Below are 18,783 nucleotides of genomic sequence, written 5' to 3'. Positions count from 1 at the left end.
AAATTCGGCTCCAAAGACTATTCATTTGTACGGTGCAATTGAAAAGCCTTCTCTAGACTAAAGTAATAATTTCAATTGCCGCCACTCGTTGTAGTTACTAATATAAATAGGTTTCGTGTAAATTTGCTTTTTTAAACAACACTTCTACTAATAAACGCTTGTATCATAATTGTTTTCATTAAAAATATGTTGACATTTAAGTTCCTCTTGAAAATGTACTTTTGGAAGGATTTCTTGAAACAACATTTGGCACGTTATGAAACATATATGATCCATAAAAATTTCAAACTATTTATAGAATATTTATCACTCATGATCCTTGATGTTTTATCAACTCATCAGTTTGTCCTTTATATTTCAAACTCATCATTTTCGTCCCTTATTTCTTGCTTTAGTCATCAATGTTGTCCTTCCAACTCCGTAAAAAAATCCGTTGGTGTGTTGGCTTGGCATTCATTTTATTTTACTAGTCGTTGGACCTTTTGGGCCGTGGAACATGATAGTGTCTGGGGCCGATACGAGACATAGATATTGTAAGATGGGCTTTTATCCAAACCAACGAAGGGGCAGCGGAAAGCGGGAGAGAGACTCACAGATGTCGTCCTTCCCTCGAAAGCTAAAATATGTTTAAGATAGAGACAGACACACACAGAGTTTTAGACAGAAGTCAAGAGAGAAGGAGACTAAGAGAGAAAGCTTCGGGGGAGAGAGAGAGAGGGAGAGGGGTAGAATGGGAAACCAAAAGCAAAAGTGGACGGCGGCGGAGGAAGAAGCCCTACTCGCCGGAGTAGCGAAGCACGGACCCGGCAAGTGGAAGAACATCATCAAAGATCCTGAATGCGCCCCTTTCCTTATTCACCGCTCCAATATCGACCTCAAGGTTCCCTCCTATTTACATCTATTGCCACTTGTTCATCTTACTAAAAGGAAAAGTTCACTCTTTCCTCAGTTTTCTTTTTTTTTTTTTAGATAAATTTTAAGTTAAAAAAATGAAACTGTAAAAAGTAAAGTGCCATTTTTTTTTTCAAAAAAAAAAAAAAAAAAAAAAAGGCCTGAGTTGATGGTGGTTGAACTGTTAGGCAGATATATTATTCATTGAATTTCTGAGAAATATGCAATTTCCTGCTTAGATAACCCTAGGTCTCCCAATTTCTGCTTGAAATTGACCAAAAATAATCAGCAATTGATACAGACAAATATGCATGCATGTATTTTTTGTATATATATACATATATAATTGTATATGAAGAAACCCTAGTTTTGGTTTTGTCTAATCTGCATTTGCTATGGGTGTATTGGCTGCTTCAGTAAATGAATTAATGATTTTGGTCCTTTCTTTTGCAATGTTATTTCCTTGTCTCGATTTTTGCTTGCGAATCAGGATAAGTGGAGGAACTTGGGTGTTAATTCTTGTGGACATGGTTCTAAGGAAAGACCAAGGGCTACAAAGATTAGAAAGGTTGTGGGTACCCAGCATGACATTGTTCAGAGCCCTGCTTCTGCTGCTTCGGTTCGACCCAATGCATCTCTCGTTGCTGTCACAAACGATGCTTTGAGTACAGCATCTGATGGGAAAAATGCTCCAAGGTGTGTGCTTTTGTGATCCTGATGTTGTCAGGCCTTAGACGGTGTGCTTCATATTTCTTTTTGATATCGCTTCTTTAGAACAAAATTCCGGTTGAAATGAACATGATGTTGGGACCGTTTGAATTGAAGTAGAAAGGGTGTTTGCAAATGTATGGTATGTCATGTCAACCGATGTTTAGAATATAGGATTCAAAGATGGAGAGAAAAAACTCCTGAATCCCGACATGCTATGAAGAACTCTTTCAGTTTTTCCTCTTTTCAGACAACTGGAATTAAGAATTGAAATACGTTGTTTTTCCTAGAGACTGGTTGAAACAAAGTTCCAGGGACATGGAGATCTTTGAAAAATGCCAAACGTACCAAAATTTCTCAAACTAGAGCCATTGTTGACCTTTTGTGTGATCTGATACAGTATGATAGGAGGACATAGTAAAGCACAAAGTAGATGGTGAGGTATTTACTGCGGGTGCAGTACGTTTGTATAGAACAGATGCTGCCTCTGTTGTGATAGACATTAAAGTTCAGTTTGTTCTAGCTAGTGTAATTTTCTGTATGATTTACAGCGATTCAAAATTTTTCCGTTTAGGCATTCACTCGTTCAACCATTCACTAATTTATTCTGTTTTCACAGTTGGTATCCACTGTTATTAATGTCTTTCTTCTACATTATGGATAAACTTTGTAGAGCTTTTTGTTTAAGTCATCTGCGGGATACTTGATCTGTTCCTTTATTTTCTCTTCCTTTTAAACAATTTTCGACAGGTATGATGCAATGATTTTTGAGGCCCTTTTCACGATGAAAGATAAGGATGGATCTACTATAGGTGCCATTCTTAACTATATTGAGGTCAGATGGAGGTCTTTTGTTATGTATTATTAAAAATATCTGATTAGTTCGATTTATTATGAAATATCTGTATTAGATTGTTGAATGTTTGTAGCTTAGTTGGGAAACCTGCTGCAGAATTATGAAAAAAAATCTTGCATAGCGTAAAGCCTTTCACTACATATATTCAGACATTCAAAGTTAAAATTTTGTTGCACAAACCAACGACAAGCTGCGTAAGGTTGAGAACATATTAACATATTATATGTTAGTTTCATTAACCTTCCATCGGATTACCAGTTGACTTTCTGAAGGAGAAAAACCCTTGAACCCAACTATTATTACACCCGACTATTAGCAGTGTGAGTGAGGAGTTTGTTTTCTATGGTTTCATCTTGAAGTGTTTCTCACTAACATTATCAATTATTACGGGTATTAAACTATTTAAGTAGATTTATTTATCTGAGCAGGCAAGGCACAGTTGCTGAATCCTCGCCTCTCACTCATACTTTTGAGTTTGCAAATAATCTCTAGCTGCCTTTTTTTAAATTTCATATTCGTACAAGAAAGATGGTGACTGTCTTGAATCTTGATACACCTACTGCAGCAAAGGCATGAGGTGCCTGTACCAGCAAATTTCAGAAGGGTTTTGGGTACAAGGTTAAGACAGCTTGCTATGCAAGGAAAACTGGACAAGGTATATTTAGCATGATGACATTTTACAAGTTTTTCTTTAATAATTTTTTTATGTTGTTTATTTGCATGTAGCCTGTCAGAACTCAGAAGGCTTGAACACAACCTGGTTGTATTTCTCAAATGTTGAGTAATAGCTAATACTCATATTCATATTCTAACTATCTAGTTGGCACTTGCACGGTATTATTAGATCTTGTACTTCTTATATCTTTCGAACATTTCTCTTTGATGCTTTGTTGTGTACTTCTGTCACGTCAAATCTTGTTCCTAATTATACCACACTCGTTGATACTTGAAACATTCTAAAGTGTTCCCTTCAAATGTAGGCGCAAAATGGTTACAAGATCAAAAAGGATGTAACTTTGATAGCAGAAACACCTATATCTACTCCAGATCAAAAGGAAGTGAGGCCCCGGAAGTTGCAGAATTATGTGCCAATGATCTCTACCGAAACAGTGAAGGATGCAGCTGATAATGCTGCCTACAAACTCGTGGATGCTGATAACAAAAGCTTTCTGGCTATTCAAGCAATGAAGGAAGCAGAAAGAGTTTCAATGATGGCAGAAGATACCGACTCAATGCTACTGTTAATAGAAGAGATTTATGAACAATGTAAGTATGAAACTTGTATGTGTACTTTAGTCGTTGTATGTCTTTCCATTATCATGATGTGTATTACCTTCATAATTTTTGTTTCAATCATTACAGGTTTGTGTGGTGAAGTCGTTGCCTTGGCTTAGGTCTTCAATTGTAAGTCTGACTAGTGTGTACCTTGTAACTTATAGAACGGTGTATGTAAATTCACTGATCCAATCGAACAGTCTAAGCTTTCTTTTGTCATGAAAATGCATTCGAATTCTGTTATAACAGAAGTCAATTCCATTTGGATGCGCGAGTGTGCCTGGATTCAGCTAGTGTTCTACAGGTTTTTTTTTTTTTTTATTTTCTGTTTGTCGTGTGTCGTTTGCTGCTTCAAGTTCAGTGGTGGTTCGATACTACAGGCCCGTTAGGAACATGCTTTGATTAGGCTTGTTAACAATCCGCTTGGATCTAGTTTACAAGATCAAAAGAAATGTTCTGGGAACTAAAGTCAGAAGCTGCTTCCCCTTATCATTCTATCACTTTGACATGTGTAGTCAACTGGTGACAAAATTTTGTCAAATGATACGACTGTGATAGGTCTGGTGGTCGCCACTTTAGGTTTGGTGGCCACCATTTCTGGGCAGAGACTCGAATGCCTACACATTGAAATAGGGTAATTGAACTGTCCACCGCCACCTGGGAATGGGTATAAGCCATTCTCACATCTCCCGTGGAAAAGCATCTTCTGGGTCTTGAGGTTCTGTACAAGAAAAAAGTGAGGAAAAATAAGCAATAACAGTTATTGTCTAAATTAAACCTGAGATATTGAAAGACCATTATCATCACCTACACCATTAACGTTCTCGTTACCGTTATATTCTTTCGCATTCACCAAATTCTGAATATCCGTGACATGAGCATTTGCACCAGTGTCCAGAGCCATTGTCCATTGTTCTACCTGTTGAGAGCGATAGGTGACGTGGCCATGACAGTGAGGCGTTTGGCTGGAATCCTTCCCTCATATGCTGCATTCATTCTTTGGTAAGAGTCTAGGGCAGGATGCCCTAGTTTTCCACATATTTGGCAGGTAATCCTTTCTCCTGCCGTGTTGAGCCTTTCACCATTACAAGCAGAGTTGAGCCGTAAGTTGTTGTTGAAGTTGTTGCGACGAATAAAGCCTCGCTGGTTGGCAGCACCACCACCACGAGTGGATGGAAACACACCACCACGTCTACTTCCACGAGATCGTCCACCACGACCTCTAGTAGCCACAAAGGCATTAGCAGGAGCAGCCTCCACAAAGAGGCGCAGTTTGCTCTGTCATTCATCTCTCCGTAGTCAGCAGGAGAGCTTCAAGAGTAGGATACACGATTCATTGGGATATCAGTGTATCATGTGCCTGAGCAGCGTTCGGTCATTTCGTTGGACAAGCTCATCATCATTCACAGGTTTGCCAGCTACGGCAAGGTTATCAGATATTGAGTCCATTCGGTCAAGATAGTCAGCATTAGACATATCACCTTTCTTGGTTAGCAGCAGTTCATTTCAGAGAAACAAGATGCGATTTTGGGACGAAGAGGCATACCTTTGCTCGTGAGCCTCCCAGGCAGCACGAGAGGTCCTCTTGCTGGCCACAACGGACAACACAGATGGCGTGAAGGAGCCATTGATCCAACTGAGGATCATTTGATCGTGTTGCATCCACGTACTGTACGTTGGGTTGACAACTTGACAGTAGCATTGCCAGGAAGTTGTTTAGGAGGGCATTCAATGGACCCATCAACGTACCCCATCAAGTCACGGCTTTCGAGGATTGGGAGAATCTAAGCCAACTATAAAGAATAGTTGGTTCGATCCAGCTTTATATTGACGACAGTAGTCAGGGATGAGAAGGGGTTCATGGAAGGAATTGCAGGATAGAGTTTGAAACATTGTTAACTCTTCGTGGTTGAGAGTTTAGATGAATCACAAACGGTTGAAAGTAAACGGACAAACAAACAGAATATAACAATAAACATTATTTTATTAAACGAGATTGTCGAGACAGCTACAACTGAATGACTACATCTTGGTTGACTTTTTCCAACACCTGAATACAAATATTTTCCAACACCTGACGCCGTTACAACTGAAACCAAGTTATGACTTGGTCCAACACACATAGGGCAACAATAACGATTTTGATGCTAAAAAACATTGAGAAATCAAGTAATGAGACATCAGCAAACATAAATACATTTCAGTTTAAAGGGAAGTAATATTACGAAAAGTAAACTAAAAATAATCAAACTCCGCAGTATGCCTCAAGTGTGCAGTCAATTCCATTTTTCCCTTGTGCTTGGATATACTCCACTTGGTCTAGTGACTTGTAACGTAAGGGGTGTTCTTCGTCCACAAGCTCCTTGGGTACGGTTGTTACTCCTATCTTTACAGAGAAAAATCCAACCGAGTATCTTGCCTCATCATTTTCTCTCATGTTGACTCTGTGTCTACAAGCTCGTATTCTGCCGTTACTCCATACCTATATTAACGAAAGAAAATATTAATTAGACCATGGAAACTTCCGCTAAGTAATGCATGTTGCAATATTAATTAATTGTGTTCGTCAATTCAAAAGTTGTCACGTACATACCTTAAACACATCACTAGCTATGAAAAGGAAGGATGAAGGTAGATGTGGATCGAACATTATCCACTCGTCATCGTCCGTGTTTATCTCCAGACCATTGACATGATTTTGATGAAGAATTGTGTTGAAGTTCTTGTCAGTGTGACTCACTAAACCCACATCGCTTCCAGCTTTTCTGGGTTCTTTGTATTTATTAAACTGGATAAAGTGAGAAGTAGATTGAATGTGTTCGTCGTGGTACTTCTCCATACCGTAGTTTTCGAATACCATTCTTGTTACAACATGATCAAGCTCCATCATCACCTTTGCATATGAATCTACACTATCACTGGCCAAAAAAATAAATAATTGTTAGTAAATAAGTATTAATTAAGAAAATGATTAAGAGTAACAAGAACTGTAATTCATGAAACGCAAAAACTCGTACAATACATACCGGAATTGATCATTTTGGTTAGGCCAGAAAAGATGTGTGAATTTCTGAGTTTCTTCCGAGTGTGTGGGATTCTGAATCCCCAAGCTCTCATGGACAGAATTATATATGAAATGGCCACAAAATGGATACTCTTCGTATCGGTTTTTGGATTTGAGTTCGGCAGGGAACTCAAACAAGTCCTTCAGTGCACCAAAGATGGTTTGGTGGAGCTCAGCAGAAACTTTGTCGGGCATTATCGCCATGAAACCGCCGAGCTCTTCCAGTGCACGGCAAACCTCCCTGCGGACGGAGAGCCAAGAACTTGTCCCTGGCTTCAAGCAATCCTCTTTGGAGAAATCTATCACCGGAAGAAATCCATCCCTGGTACCCATGCAACCTTTTTTAACCTTTTCTTCTGATGGCTACAAGGTTTTGAGGGATCTAATGGATTATTCTCACTACGTTGAATACTGTTGTATCTGCCTAAGGCAAGAAATGAAATTTATAGGGGTTTCTTGTACAAGGGGGATTAAATTATAATCCACGACTGAAATGCAATGTCACGTGTACTGAGGACTTTCCTGCGTTGTTTTCGTTTTAACCAGCAGGAATGTCCGCGCTTCGCTGCGGGTTTTCAAACTATATTCGACAACCTACATGAATAATATCCACAGAAAAATTAATTGAAATTGTTGTAGCAATACAATCACATTCTTAAATATAGCAATTTAGACAATGCACGTTTTACTAAGTAACTCTCACAAAACCACAAATAATCCAAGAAAAGATACTAACTTAGAATCAATTCAAGTATATTAGAAGCACGTTTGCACTCAATAGAGGGAAACCAATCGAAAGCAAATCTGTAGCTCTTCCAACTTTATTGTTTGGCCTAAAGAGAATTTGTGGGCAATAACCCTATAAGCTGTCGAACAAAAAATAAAACAAAATTTTACAAATTATCAAAATAAAATTCAGCAACAAATTGCAAATTAAAAGCACACAGTTCATAAACAATCAAAATTAAAAGCAGGAAAGAGTGAGAGTAGTGTATCAGGACGATGTTTGACTCGTCATGGAGAGCTTCAATCACTGATTTTGGCAACTCGGTTAAAAGAGCTTTGAGAGAAAAATAGGTGTTATCGCATCTATCTTGAGAAGTGAATTTCACATCCACAACTTAAATTTCAAAACCCATCACAGAAGCAGCATATTATAACAACAAAGAAGAAATTTAGTCAAGGTTATTTTCGGATCATTAGTATCCTAACCAAAGCAATTTCCTACTTCAGCATTCAAAACGAAAACGTACAGAGTTTATATTAATCACTCAAAGTGATGTTTACATTTTGTGCTACTACAACACTACTGATTAACCTTTTCGAGGTCCTAATTAACAGTTGAAAACTCTTGGACACATAAAGCTGAAAAATACAAATAAGTAAATTACTTCGAAAAATATATTAGGATGGTGTTAACTTCCGAATCACAACCCATTTGCTTCTTGCCAAAACCATCGGACTCGTATTTAAATTTTTCGACATTGTATTGCCAGGAGGACCCAATTGGCCTGATTAAAAAGCGCTTCCTTCCCAAAACCTTTGAACTGATCAGAGTCCAAGTTCCAGAAAACAAATGCTAATCAATAACCACTTAATACTGGGTCATCATTGAAATTAAGGTCCAGAATTTACCATTGTCAAATTTACAGCCAAAGAAGCAATCAATTTACTGAACTCCAAAAAAATATCTTTACAGAAAAATATCTAATTTCACAAAATAAATGAAACCATATCAAATGTCTTGATATAAACGAACTGGAAAGCTTAAGCAAAACCCACGAGTTCCTGATTATAATCCACGATTTCCTGCGTTGTTTTCGTTTTAAGATTGAACAGTCTGCCACAATTCCATCATTTACTTAATCACGGAAGCCCGGAAGTTGACTAGAGCTGTCAATAAATGTAAACACATGAGGAACAGCAGAAACATGCAGTATCGGCCTTCAATCAGGACGTATAACATTACAGACTACCTTGTATTATATAAACCTTAGAGTTGACTTCCTAGAACAGGCTTCCAGTACACGGCAAACCTCCCCGCCGACCAATAGCCAAGAACTTGTCCCTGGCTTCAGGCAGTCTTCTTTGAGTACCCATGCAAACTTTTTTTTTGGGGTGTGCGGATTACACACCTATTTTTACTTCTTACACATCTCTTATTAATTTCTGTCATTTGAATTTCTTCAATTTATTCGATCCGAAAATTAAAAGGATGTATGGATATCACACCTTTTGTTTTTTTTCCCTTTCTTCTAACTGGCTACAAGGTTTGAGGGATCTAATGGGGATTAAATTATGCAAAGTAGGAGAGATTTTCTGTTGCAATCAATACGGAATTTTAGGTGGCTTCAATTGATGTTTGTTATGTGTTGACAAGCGAATCACTCGTTTAATAAACGCTTGTCACGTGACAATAGAGCATCTCTAGTAAAGTTGAGCATTTGTCCCTGTTATGCTCTTTTGCTAGTTGAGCATGTTATTTCATTTATGTGGTATTCCTCTTCATTTGTAAAAGTGAAATATCTTAGGTTCGATTATCATCAAGATAAATTTGAATCACATTATTGTTAACCATTATGAGGCTAAACCCACTTCATTTTCATCACGTAATATTATTGCTTCAATCTCATTCCGACAACCCACAATTAACTTTTGGATTTATGAAAGATGAATAACTTTCAATAGTGGATGATTAACGGTGACATGAGTCAAGTCTTGTCGATTGTTATTGATCGTTGCCCGTTTGAAATAAAGTTTCAAGTTCTGTTATGGTAAAAAGGTGACATGAGTTGGGCCGTGCCATCGGTTATTGTAACAGTTTTTGTGAGGTAATTATGGGGAGATTTTTAGAAATGAATTAAGGTGTGCACTTTACGTAATTTAAATTAATTTGCTTAGAAAAGAAAAAGCACCTGACATGATAATTCAATGCTATAATTTTTTATTTATTCATTCATTGGCATGATTAACAACACCTGGTTAAGTAAGATTTGTCTTTCTTCTTAGTGATAGTTCAAAGTTTCATCCCTAATTATAACATAACTTTTCATGACACAAATTAATTATAAGTTGTAGTACCATTGAGAGAACTTGAGACAAGAGGATTGACAAGAAAAATCCTTAATCCATTGAGATTCCTCAAAGCAATGATTTTGATTAGGTACGGGTGTGAGCCGAAACTGCTCTTGTAGAACTATCAGACTCAACCGCTTGACCAACAACTACAGAGCAAGAACACAGTGATGTGAACGAAAAACACAGAGTTTTATGGCTCGTTTATAAGTATTTTTAAAATTGTTGAAAACACTTGTTGGTGAAAGTATTTTCAGAACCAATATTTTGTAAAAATGAAAGTAAATTATGGAAAAGCACTTGAAGCGTGCTTCTTGCAGAAAGCATTTTAAGTGTTTTTAGAATCCAAAAATATTTTCTCTAAAATCTCTTATAATCATTTTAAAAACATTTACAAATGAGCAGTTGATAGGATTTTAGCATAAAACGTTATGGATTGTTGGGCCGGGTTTCTTGGAAGCCCAATAAAACAGCAAACTTCGTGGAGAAGGAAATTCAGACTTGAGAGTGGAAATTGACATGGGAGTTGAGATGGTTTGATGCTGGCATGACATCAGAATTTTGGCTGGACATATAAAGAAGTTGGGCTGCAGCCAGCTGCGGCGGTCAAAAAGGCACCAAAACGCCACCGGCTTTTCATATTTCCACTTACTTTTTGCTAACAAAAAGGCTACCTTCCACGTTGGATAATTGTTTTCAAACTCCACTTGTGGTGTGATGTATATTTGGCTTTTCATCTTGTATTTTGGTCATTTGCATTTTCAAGTTATAAAGAGGTGCACTTGAATGGTATATTAGAGCATCTTTAAGGGAGAAGTTTAAATTAGGTTGTCAAATGTATGATTTGGCCGAATTCCTTTTCCACCTAGTGTAAAAATATAGACGTGCTCAGAAGAAAAAAAAAGAAAAAAGAAAAAAAAAGAGGAGTCTAAAAATCCACGTCAGTAATAACAGTTACAAAAAGACAATTTGAGTGTTTTTCAACAGAAATACCTATTCCTACATGGCATTTCGAGGGATCTATAGTGTGTCATTATGCATAAATGCTAACATATACATGGGGATTTCGAGAATGATTGTGACAGCCCGTCCCGAATAATTCGTACTGTAGGTGTGAAATGACGATTTTGCCCTTGGTGGGTATTTGTCATTTTGGGGTGATTGTTTTGTGGTTTTGTTGGTTGCATCTGGACCACACACTGACCCACATCCACATCATCTCCTTCCCCCCGTGTATCTCTCTATGTCTCTCTCTCTCTCTCTCTCTCCTTCTCACTTGTACGGACGAGGCTCAAAACCCTTACAAACGTGACGGCCAGCACGCCTTGATTCCTGTCGGGGTGTGTCAGTTTGGTATCAGACCATTATAGGTGGTTCCGACTTGTAGGTGACCCACGATTATTTGCCCAGTCTTCACGTGATCGTAGCATTTGAGCGTATTTATTTGCACCCAGTCTTGTCGTACAGACCACTTTAAGTGGTTTCGACTCGTGTGCATGTATAGTTAGTGAGTTGGGGATTTGAGCTCTAGATTCAGCTGTACAGGTCACGTTAGATGACTCCGGCTGACATGTTGCTTGCATTGATTGACATTACCTGGGTTACTTACATTTCATGTGGAGGCATTCGACATGGCATATTTTTTAACATGTTTTCGATATATGTGTATATTCTATTTTCTGGGAAACTATACAGGTCTTACAGTGAGGTGTTAGAACTTTTGATAATGACATGATTTTGAAAAGCTTTGTTTTTGCCCACTCACACTTTGTGTTTTGCGCCCCTCGAGGATCTAGTTAAAAGCAGCTTTGGTGGTTCACGAGGACTTAACGGTGGTTCTAACAGAACATCACAAATGTAGGATCACCTTTGGGTATTATGTAATTAGTATTCGTTTTTCTGGACTACCTAAGTTTGACGGAATATTCTGACATAGTCACTCAAGGCAAGGGGTTACGACCCTTCCACATATCAGTGAGTGGGCTTTTGGTTTTCTGCATATACCTATATACTTGTGGGTTTTTCCCAGAAAATGAAATGGAATGTTTATATGTTTTAAATGTCATGCATAGCGTTTGCCTGTTTATTTATGCATTAGTAGTTGCATATATGTATGTTTAGTGCTGCGGACGCACAGGTAAGTGCTAGGTAAGTTAAGTCTCAGGTATATTGGACCATATTTGATCACCGAGCGAGTTGATAAAGTGGCTTACAGGCTTGAGTTGCCTTCTAAGCTGGCTAAAGTGCATAATGTTTTTCATGTGTCTATACTTCGTTATTACGTTGCGGATCCGTCACATGTGATACCTCCTCAACCATTGGAAATAAATCCAAATTTGACATATGATGAAGAACCAGTAACTATTCTGGGTTGGAAGGAAAAGGTTCTGAGGAACAAACTGTGAGTTTAGTGAAAGTTTTGTGGAGGAATCACTCAGCGGATGAGGCTACTTGGGAGATATAAGACCGGATGAGAGATTTGTATCCTCGTTTATTCTATGATTACTAGTGGTTTGTTTGAGTTGTTGTTATGAATTTCGGGACGAAATTTTCTTAAGGGGGTAGGTTGTGATAGCCCGTCCCGAATTATTCATACCGTAGGTGTGAAATGATGATTTTGCCCTTGGTGGGTATTTGTCATTTTGGGGTGATTGTTTTGTGGTTTTGTTGGTTGCATCTGGACCACACACTCACCCACATCCACATCATCTCCTTCCCCCATGTACCTCTTTCTCTGTCTCTGTCTCTGTCTCTCTGTCTCTCTCTCTCTCTCTCTCTCTCTCTCTCTCTCTCTCTCTCTCTTTCTCTCTTTCTCCTTCTCACTTGTACGAACGGGGCTCAAAATCTTTACAAATGTGACGGGCAGCATGCCTTGATTTTGGTCGGGGTGTGTCAATGATGGCTTGATATTATACATTAAAGGGTGTATTCAACTGACATTTTGAGAGATTTTAATGGATTTATGAATCCATTGATTTTGATGATTGATTTATAGAGATTTCATGTAAAATTTTGATTCAATTCCCTCAAAATCTTAGGAGGAGAGGTGAGATTTGTGAATACTTAAAATACCCTACGAAATCTCTCAAATTCATCAAATTTTTTTTAAATTCTTTAAAGAAATTTCTAATTGAATACGTTTGCAATGTTATAAACTTGTTTAAGATCCTAATTGAAAACATCTTGATTTTCAAGGATTTTAATAAACTATTTTAAAATCCTAATTGGATACCCATTAAATTTTAGAAAATCATTTAAATTCTTGATTGAATATCTTTAGATTTATTAAAAGAATTAAAAATCTTCCATAATCCCAATTGAATGCACCGTACATAATATTAATGATATGTGTTTATCTCTCTTGTCAATCAAGCCTTCTCCAGGAGTGTGAGGTGTGCAACCGTCCCAACAAAGTTCATCCCTTACAACATATCATATACGAAAAACACATTATCAATTCATTTGTTATAACATGTGTTAATGATTGGCAAGTATTTACATTTTAGGGTATACTATTATTAGGTAAAACAAACATGCGTTACAAAATAAATGAATTGTACTAATTTCTACTGGAACAATAATTTCGTGATTAAAAAAAAAAAGAAAAAAGAATTTAAGTGGTAAACTAGTTGCAATGTTTTCTTTTACTTGTTGGACACAAATTTCTCAAGGGACGAAACCGTCCCCCGGGAGTTGGTGATAAGAAGAGAAGCTCAAGGGCATATCTGGAATTTTAAAGTGGGAAACAACAAAACCTAAAGCCTATAACACAGCGAGAGAGTAAACTCACCCTCTTTTCAACATTCGCCTACTTTCAAACTCCACGGCGCAGATCCGAGGAGTTTGGGAAACCCTAGCTCTCTTTTAGCAACCTCCAATTGTCCTCTGCTTCTCTCTCTAGCGTTCATCAACTTCATCAGGTCTCTCTCTCTACATCTCTCTATCTCTCTCTATCTCTCTCATATGTTTATACATATTGTTGTGTATCTATATATCTGATTGTAAAGTTGTTAATTTGATTGATTGATTTTATTGGTGAAAGTATTTGTTTTGGTGATCGATTTGTGGGTTTTAATCGTGTTTTGGATCTGGATCCATCTGCTTGATTTGTTTGCAAGTTATGTTTTTTGTTACGGGTGGATTTCAAAGGCTGTCTGTTTGTTTTCCGAGAAAGTAGTGGGAAAAATGATGTAAGGATGGTAACTTTGTAACGTTTTATATGATTTTTTACGTGTTTGGAGCCAATTCGAACATGTAAGTTGGGATTCATCTATTTTCTTAGCAACCCATCATCGAGTGATTAGTTTTTGTTACGCTAGTTAGTGTAATTACAGTTTATCCTTTTTATTGATGTATTTATGGTTACTTTTTGTGTTTCTCTGGTGAAAATTATATTGTCTATGAGTTTGGGGTGAAAAGTTTTTAACTTTTATGTTTTTTCTGTTCTGACATCTAAATTGTTGTATTGTAATATCAAATTTGTTTGTGAAAGTTGATTTACTTGCTACTGTAATTCTGAATTTTATCTGGTTACTCTTAGATGAAGTGTTGTGTTATGTGTTACCTTTTGTCAAAGTAAATGTTTGGTATGGAAGTTATATGCCCTTTTTGGGGAGTTGGGCAAAGAGGTGTCTGTTTTCTTGTGGGTTCATTCTCTGGATAGAAAATGGACATCCACCCTTTTTAAAACGCTTCTCCGAAAACTAAAACAGGAGTTAATGCTTGTTCACCTTTTTGTTTGGTTAACAAGTTTGGCTCTTCTGTTATATTATTTTGTATAAGTGTTCTTTCAAGTCATCTTTGACCTTTTGGGGAGTTGGGCAAAGAGGTGTCTGTTTTCTTGTGGGTTCATTCTCTGGATAGAAAATGGACATCCACCCTTTTTAAAACGCTTCTCCGAAAACTAAAACAGGAGTTAATGCTTGTTCGCCTTTTTGTTTGGTTAACAAGTTTGGCTCTTCTGTTATATTATTTTGTATAAGTGTTCTTTCAAGTCATCTTTGACCTTTTGGGGAGTTGGGCAAAGAGGTGTCTGTTTTCTTGTGGGTTCATTCTCTGGATAGAAAATGGACATCCGCCCTTTTTAAAACGCTTCTCCGAAAACTAAAACAGGAGTTAATGCTTGTTCTCCTTTTTGTTTGGTTAACAAGTTTGGCTCTTCTGTTATATTATTTTGTAGAAGTGTTCTTTCAAGTCATCTTTGACCTTTTGAGGAGTTGGGCAAAGAGGTGTCTGTTTTCTTGTGGGTTCATTCTTTGGATAGCAAGTGGACATCCACCCTTTTTAAAACGCTTCTCCAAAAACTAAAACAGGAGTTAATGCTTGTTCATCTTTTTGTTTGGTTAACAAGTTTGGCTCTTCTGTTATATTTTTTGTATAAATTTCCCTTCAAGCCATCTTTGGCAAGTCTTTGAATTTCATATATATATATATATTGTGGAGATATTTATGTGCGTATGAACTGTCTCATGTTTTTTTATATGCTCGGGAATCCCGTGTCAAAAACACTGTATTTATTTTGGGTTTTATGATCCTTAAAGTTTTTAAATGAAACTTCTTTCTGCAGTCATGGCAGGTGTTGCACCCGAGGGATCACAGTTTGATGCAAAACAGTATGATACTAAGATGAGTGAGCTGTGAGTGTCTTGCTTGGTATTTATTTTCATAGTTATTGGTTAAGTTTGTTCGGGGAAGATAATTTATCATCTTATGATTTGATGTCACCATTAATGTTTTAACAACTTTTATAGGCTCTCAACTGATGGGCAAGATTTCTTCACATCGTATGATGAAGTTTTTGAAAGTTTTGATTCCATGGGATTGCAGGAAAATCTGCTGAGAGGCATTTATGCTTATGGTAGGTACAACTGTATTTATTATTTAGTTGTCTTTTGTTTGGTAGGATGCTTATCTTTTGTTTAGTTGTCCTAACTTATTCCACCGCTGTAGGAATGCATGTTCAATTTCTTAATTTTGATTTCTCCTTTTGCAATGTTGTTAAAGAATGTTATACTTATATTCATCTTTAAAGGCCTCTGTGTATAATTTTGTTTTTATTCTGAAGGTTTTGAGAAGCCTTCTGCAATTCAGCAAAGGGGAATTGTTCCATTCTGCAAAGGCCTTGATGTGATTCAACAGGCTCAGTCTGGAACCGGGAAAACAGCAACCTTTTGCTCAGGGATTTTGCAGCAACTTGATTATGGTGTTGTCCAGTGCCAGGCCTTGGTTTTGGCTCCTACCAGGGAGTTGGCACAGCAGATTGAGAAGGTTATGCGAGCACTTGGTGACTACCTTGGCGTTAAGGTTCATGCTTGTGTTGGTGGGACAAGTGTTCGTGAGGATCAGCGCATTCTTCAAGCTGGTGTTCATGTTGTTGTTGGAACCCCTGGTCGTGTGTTTGACATGTTGAGGAGGCAGTCACTTCGCCCAGATTACATTAAGATGTTTGTATTGGATGAGGCTGATGAAATGCTTTCTCGTGGTTTTAAGGATCAGGTTTGTTATTTGTATTAAGGTGTTGTGTTTCTTCGGGCCCACTATTAATGTTTTGTTTTCAATATATTCCTAATTATGTTTGATGTTTTGGTGGTCAGATCTACGATATTTTCCAGCTCTTGCCATCAAAGGTTCAGGTTGGGGTGTTCTCTGCTACCATGCCACCTGAAGCCCTTGAAATCACAAGAAAGTTTATGAACAAACCTGTGAGGATATTGGTAAAGCGTGATGAGCTCACCCTTGAGGGTATCAAGCAATTCTATGTCAATGTCGATAAAGAAGAATGGAAGCTCGAGACCCTTTGTGATCTGTATGAGACTCTGGCCATCACCCAGAGTGTCATTTTTGTTAACACCAGGCGCAAGGTGGACTGGCTTACCGACAAGATGAGAAGCCGTGACCACACTGTCTCTGCCACCCATGGTGACATGGACCAGAACACGCGTGATATCATCATGCGTGAATTCCGATCAGGCTCATCCCGTGTTCTCATCACCACTGATCTCTTGGCTCGTGGTATTGATGTGCAGCAGGTATCTCTCGTAATAAACTATGATTTGCCGACTCAACCCGAAAACTACCTTCATCGTATTGGACGAAGTGGTAGATTTGGAAGGAAGGGTGTTGCTATTAACTTTGTGACAAAAGACGACGAGAGAATGCTCTATGACATCCAGAGGTTTTACAACGTGGTGATTGAGGAGCTCCCATCGAATGTGGCCGATCTTCTCTGAAGAGCTCGCGCATTTTGTTCCCCCGCTTATCTTTTTGAGGCAGATTTTTATTATCCTGTTTTGAAAGTACTGTTTAATGCTGTTGCTTTTCATTTTGTATTGTCCTCAATTTATGCTGTCAAACATATCTAACTGTTTAATGGTATGCGCCTTGTTGCTCGGTTTCGATATATCAAGAAAGACTTTTTACTGTCAAGAGTTCATGCAAGTTTTTTTTCCTTGTCATGTTGCTATTTGCTTATGTTTTTGTTGTTGAAAGGGACTTTTACTCCGGACTTTTATTGTATTTTTACAAACCCCTCAGGATTTACAAATTACATTAAGCACTCCATGCTGTTTCAATTAAGAACTAAATGGCATAGAAGTTGATGATTGGATTATCATTTAAGTTTTGATTAACGTGTTTATTTTTTATTAATGACATATCATTTAGTTAATAAATTTTATCTACAAATTTAGTTTACCTAGCATTACTTCTTCATGTTATAACTTGTCCAAATTTTGCTGATGTCATAAGGCATTTTTTTTATTTATCAAATGACAAACAATTTTTTATCAGTAAAAATTTGGAAAACTTGAGTCGGTTTTCCGATTCCAAACTTACCATTGCTTGTTGATCAAGTAACCAGAAGGCTCAATCCTCCCAAACGAAATACCGTAGTTTTTACTGAAAAGAAAAAGACAGGAAGCATACAAAGTTCTATCTGAAATCTCCCAGTTTACTTTCTAATTAGCGACGGCAAGGAGATTAGAGTACACCACACAGCAGTAATCAATGGACGGTTCCGAATCTTCTCGTCTAGAACAGCAGGTTCTGTCACTTGTGGGCGTGATGGGATTCATCTTCTTGGCCTGGGTGACACTAGTTTCACTGAGTGCAACTATCGCCCGGCTGGTTTTCAGTGGCCTTGTGTTTGTGGGAGCAGTAGCTGGGTTTGGTTTGGCCCTTGCACAGCGGCACTCCTTTTTCTGACCGTCATCCCCCTTGCTACTTTTTGCTGGCTTTGTGTTTGTTGCAGCAATTGCTGGGTTTGCTTCGGCTGTGGCCTTGGCTGTCACTTGCATGGTATCAGTTTTTCAAGAGCATGGTGGCGCATGCCTTTTTTGGGTTGACAGTGGTGGTGTCACTGGTGTGGCCGAGTCTCGGTCTCCGTATCGGTGGGGGTAGTGGTGGTCGAAGACTTAGACCCAGATTGAGACTAAGGAAGAGACTCATACTGAGATCCAGTCTGAGATTGAAACTCCGATGAGACTCAGACTGGGACGGAGATAGTGAACAATGAACAAGGGAGTGTCCTAAGTCCCATCTAGCTAGTGCTTAGCAAAGTCATTTAATGTGCTTGCATATTTTTCATGGTTAATAAATTTAACTATGATAAACTCTAAATCAATTTGGATTTTGTTTCCGCGTCCTGGAAGCGATTTGAAACAGAAATAAAATCAAGTTCCCTTAGTTTTCTTAGCAACCAATTAGCGGCGGGTTTATTTTGTTTTTGTTTTTCTTCATGCTAGTTATTGGCATGCCTCTTTGGTGGACTACAATGCTTTTACATTTGAAATTATGTCGAATTTCCCATTCGGGGTAGCCTTTTGAATGCCGATCAATCATTACTCATGGTTTCTGATAGGATTTTTAGTACCTGCGCAAATAGGGTTAAAATCACTGAAAATACTTGCAAGAATAC

At 37.9% G+C, this 18,783-nt stretch overlaps 3 protein-coding genes and 1 non-coding gene across 5 annotated transcripts; 3 read left to right on the top strand and 1 right to left on the bottom strand.

Annotated features, from left to right (window-relative positions):
* Positions 1-607: 607 nt before the first annotated feature.
* Positions 608-3,949, top strand: LOC103961547 (telomere repeat-binding factor 4). Its single transcript, XM_048587254.1, has 6 exons — positions 608-880; positions 1,382-1,587; positions 2,350-2,434; positions 3,021-3,110; positions 3,436-3,721; positions 3,818-3,949. The coding sequence occupies exons 1-6, from the start codon at positions 731-733 to the stop codon at positions 3,847-3,849; spliced, it is 849 nt and encodes a 282-aa protein (XP_048443211.1). The 5' UTR covers positions 608-730; the 3' UTR covers positions 3,850-3,949.
* A 1,745-nt stretch (positions 3,950-5,694) lies between these two features.
* On the bottom strand, positions 5,695-7,412 carry LOC103961548 (probable inactive 2-oxoglutarate-dependent dioxygenase AOP2). Its single transcript, XM_009374122.3, has 3 exons — positions 6,757-7,412; positions 6,324-6,648; positions 5,695-6,212 (listed from the first exon to the last, which is right to left on the bottom strand). Exons 1-3 carry the CDS (start codon positions 7,125-7,127, stop codon positions 5,976-5,978), a joined length of 933 nt encoding a protein of 310 aa, XP_009372397.1. The 5' UTR covers positions 7,128-7,412; the 3' UTR covers positions 5,695-5,975.
* Positions 7,413-13,631: 6,219 nt separating this feature from the next.
* Positions 13,632-17,294, top strand: LOC103961550 (eukaryotic initiation factor 4A-8). Of its 2 annotated transcripts, XM_009374123.3 has the most exons (5): positions 13,632-13,789; positions 15,436-15,505; positions 15,620-15,726; positions 15,934-16,364; positions 16,463-17,294. In XM_009374123.3, exons 2-5 carry the CDS (start codon positions 15,438-15,440, stop codon positions 17,096-17,098), a joined length of 1,242 nt encoding a protein of 413 aa, XP_009372398.1. In that variant the 5' UTR covers positions 13,632-13,789; positions 15,436-15,437; the 3' UTR covers positions 17,099-17,294. The 2 variants fall into 2 exon arrangements, with proteins under 2 accessions (XP_009372398.1, XP_048443137.1); XM_048587180.1 differs by lacking the exon at positions 13,632-13,789 and having other exon boundaries at positions 15,417-15,505.
* Positions 14,535-14,640, top strand: LOC125478758. Its single transcript, XR_007259523.1, has one exon. It is a non-coding gene; the product is annotated as a small nucleolar RNA snoR98 (small nucleolar RNA).
* Positions 17,295-18,783: the final 1,489 nt, after the last annotated feature.

This window comes from the organism of the source record quoted next, unplaced genomic scaffold (assembly GCF_019419815.1).
Source record: "Pyrus x bretschneideri cultivar Hongxiangsu unplaced genomic scaffold, Pyrus_bretschneideri_v1 Contig26, whole genome shotgun sequence".
Lineage (NCBI taxonomy): Eukaryota > Viridiplantae > Streptophyta > Magnoliopsida > Rosales > Rosaceae > Pyrus > Pyrus x bretschneideri.
The sequence above is the reverse complement of the archived record's forward strand: the minus strand, read 5'-3'. Positions and strand labels throughout refer to the sequence as shown.

Bases quoted from the DNA above. Each gene is read 5' to 3' on its own strand.
- LOC103961547 (XM_048587254.1), top strand. From the start codon at position 731: ATGGGAAACCAAAAGCAAAAGTGGACGGCGGCGGAGGAAGAAGCCCTA. The intron at 881-1,381 runs GTTCCCTCCTAT...CTTGCGAATCAG, and splicing joins GCTCCAATATCGACCTCAAG to GATAAGTGGAGGAACTTGGG. The intron at 3,111-3,435 runs GTATATTTAGCA...CTTCAAATGTAG, and splicing joins TGCAAGGAAAACTGGACAAG to GCGCAAAATGGTTACAAGAT.
- LOC103961548 (XM_009374122.3), bottom strand. From the start codon at position 7,127: ATGGGTACCAGGGATGGATTTCTTCCGGTGATAGATTTCTCCAAAGAG. The intron at 6,649-6,756 runs GTATGTATTGTA...TTTTTTGGCCAG, and splicing joins AACCAAAATGATCAATTCCG to TGATAGTGTAGATTCATATG. The intron at 6,213-6,323 runs GTATGTACGTGA...TCGTTAATATAG, and splicing joins TAGCTAGTGATGTGTTTAAG to GTATGGAGTAACGGCAGAAT.
- LOC103961550 (XM_048587180.1), top strand. From the start codon at position 15,417: ATGAAACTTCTTTCTGCAGTCATGGCAGGTGTTGCACCCGAGGGATCA. The intron at 15,506-15,619 runs GTGAGTGTCTTG...CAACTTTTATAG, and splicing joins GATACTAAGATGAGTGAGCT to GCTCTCAACTGATGGGCAAG. The intron at 15,727-15,933 runs GTAGGTACAACT...TTTATTCTGAAG, and splicing joins GAGAGGCATTTATGCTTATG to GTTTTGAGAAGCCTTCTGCA.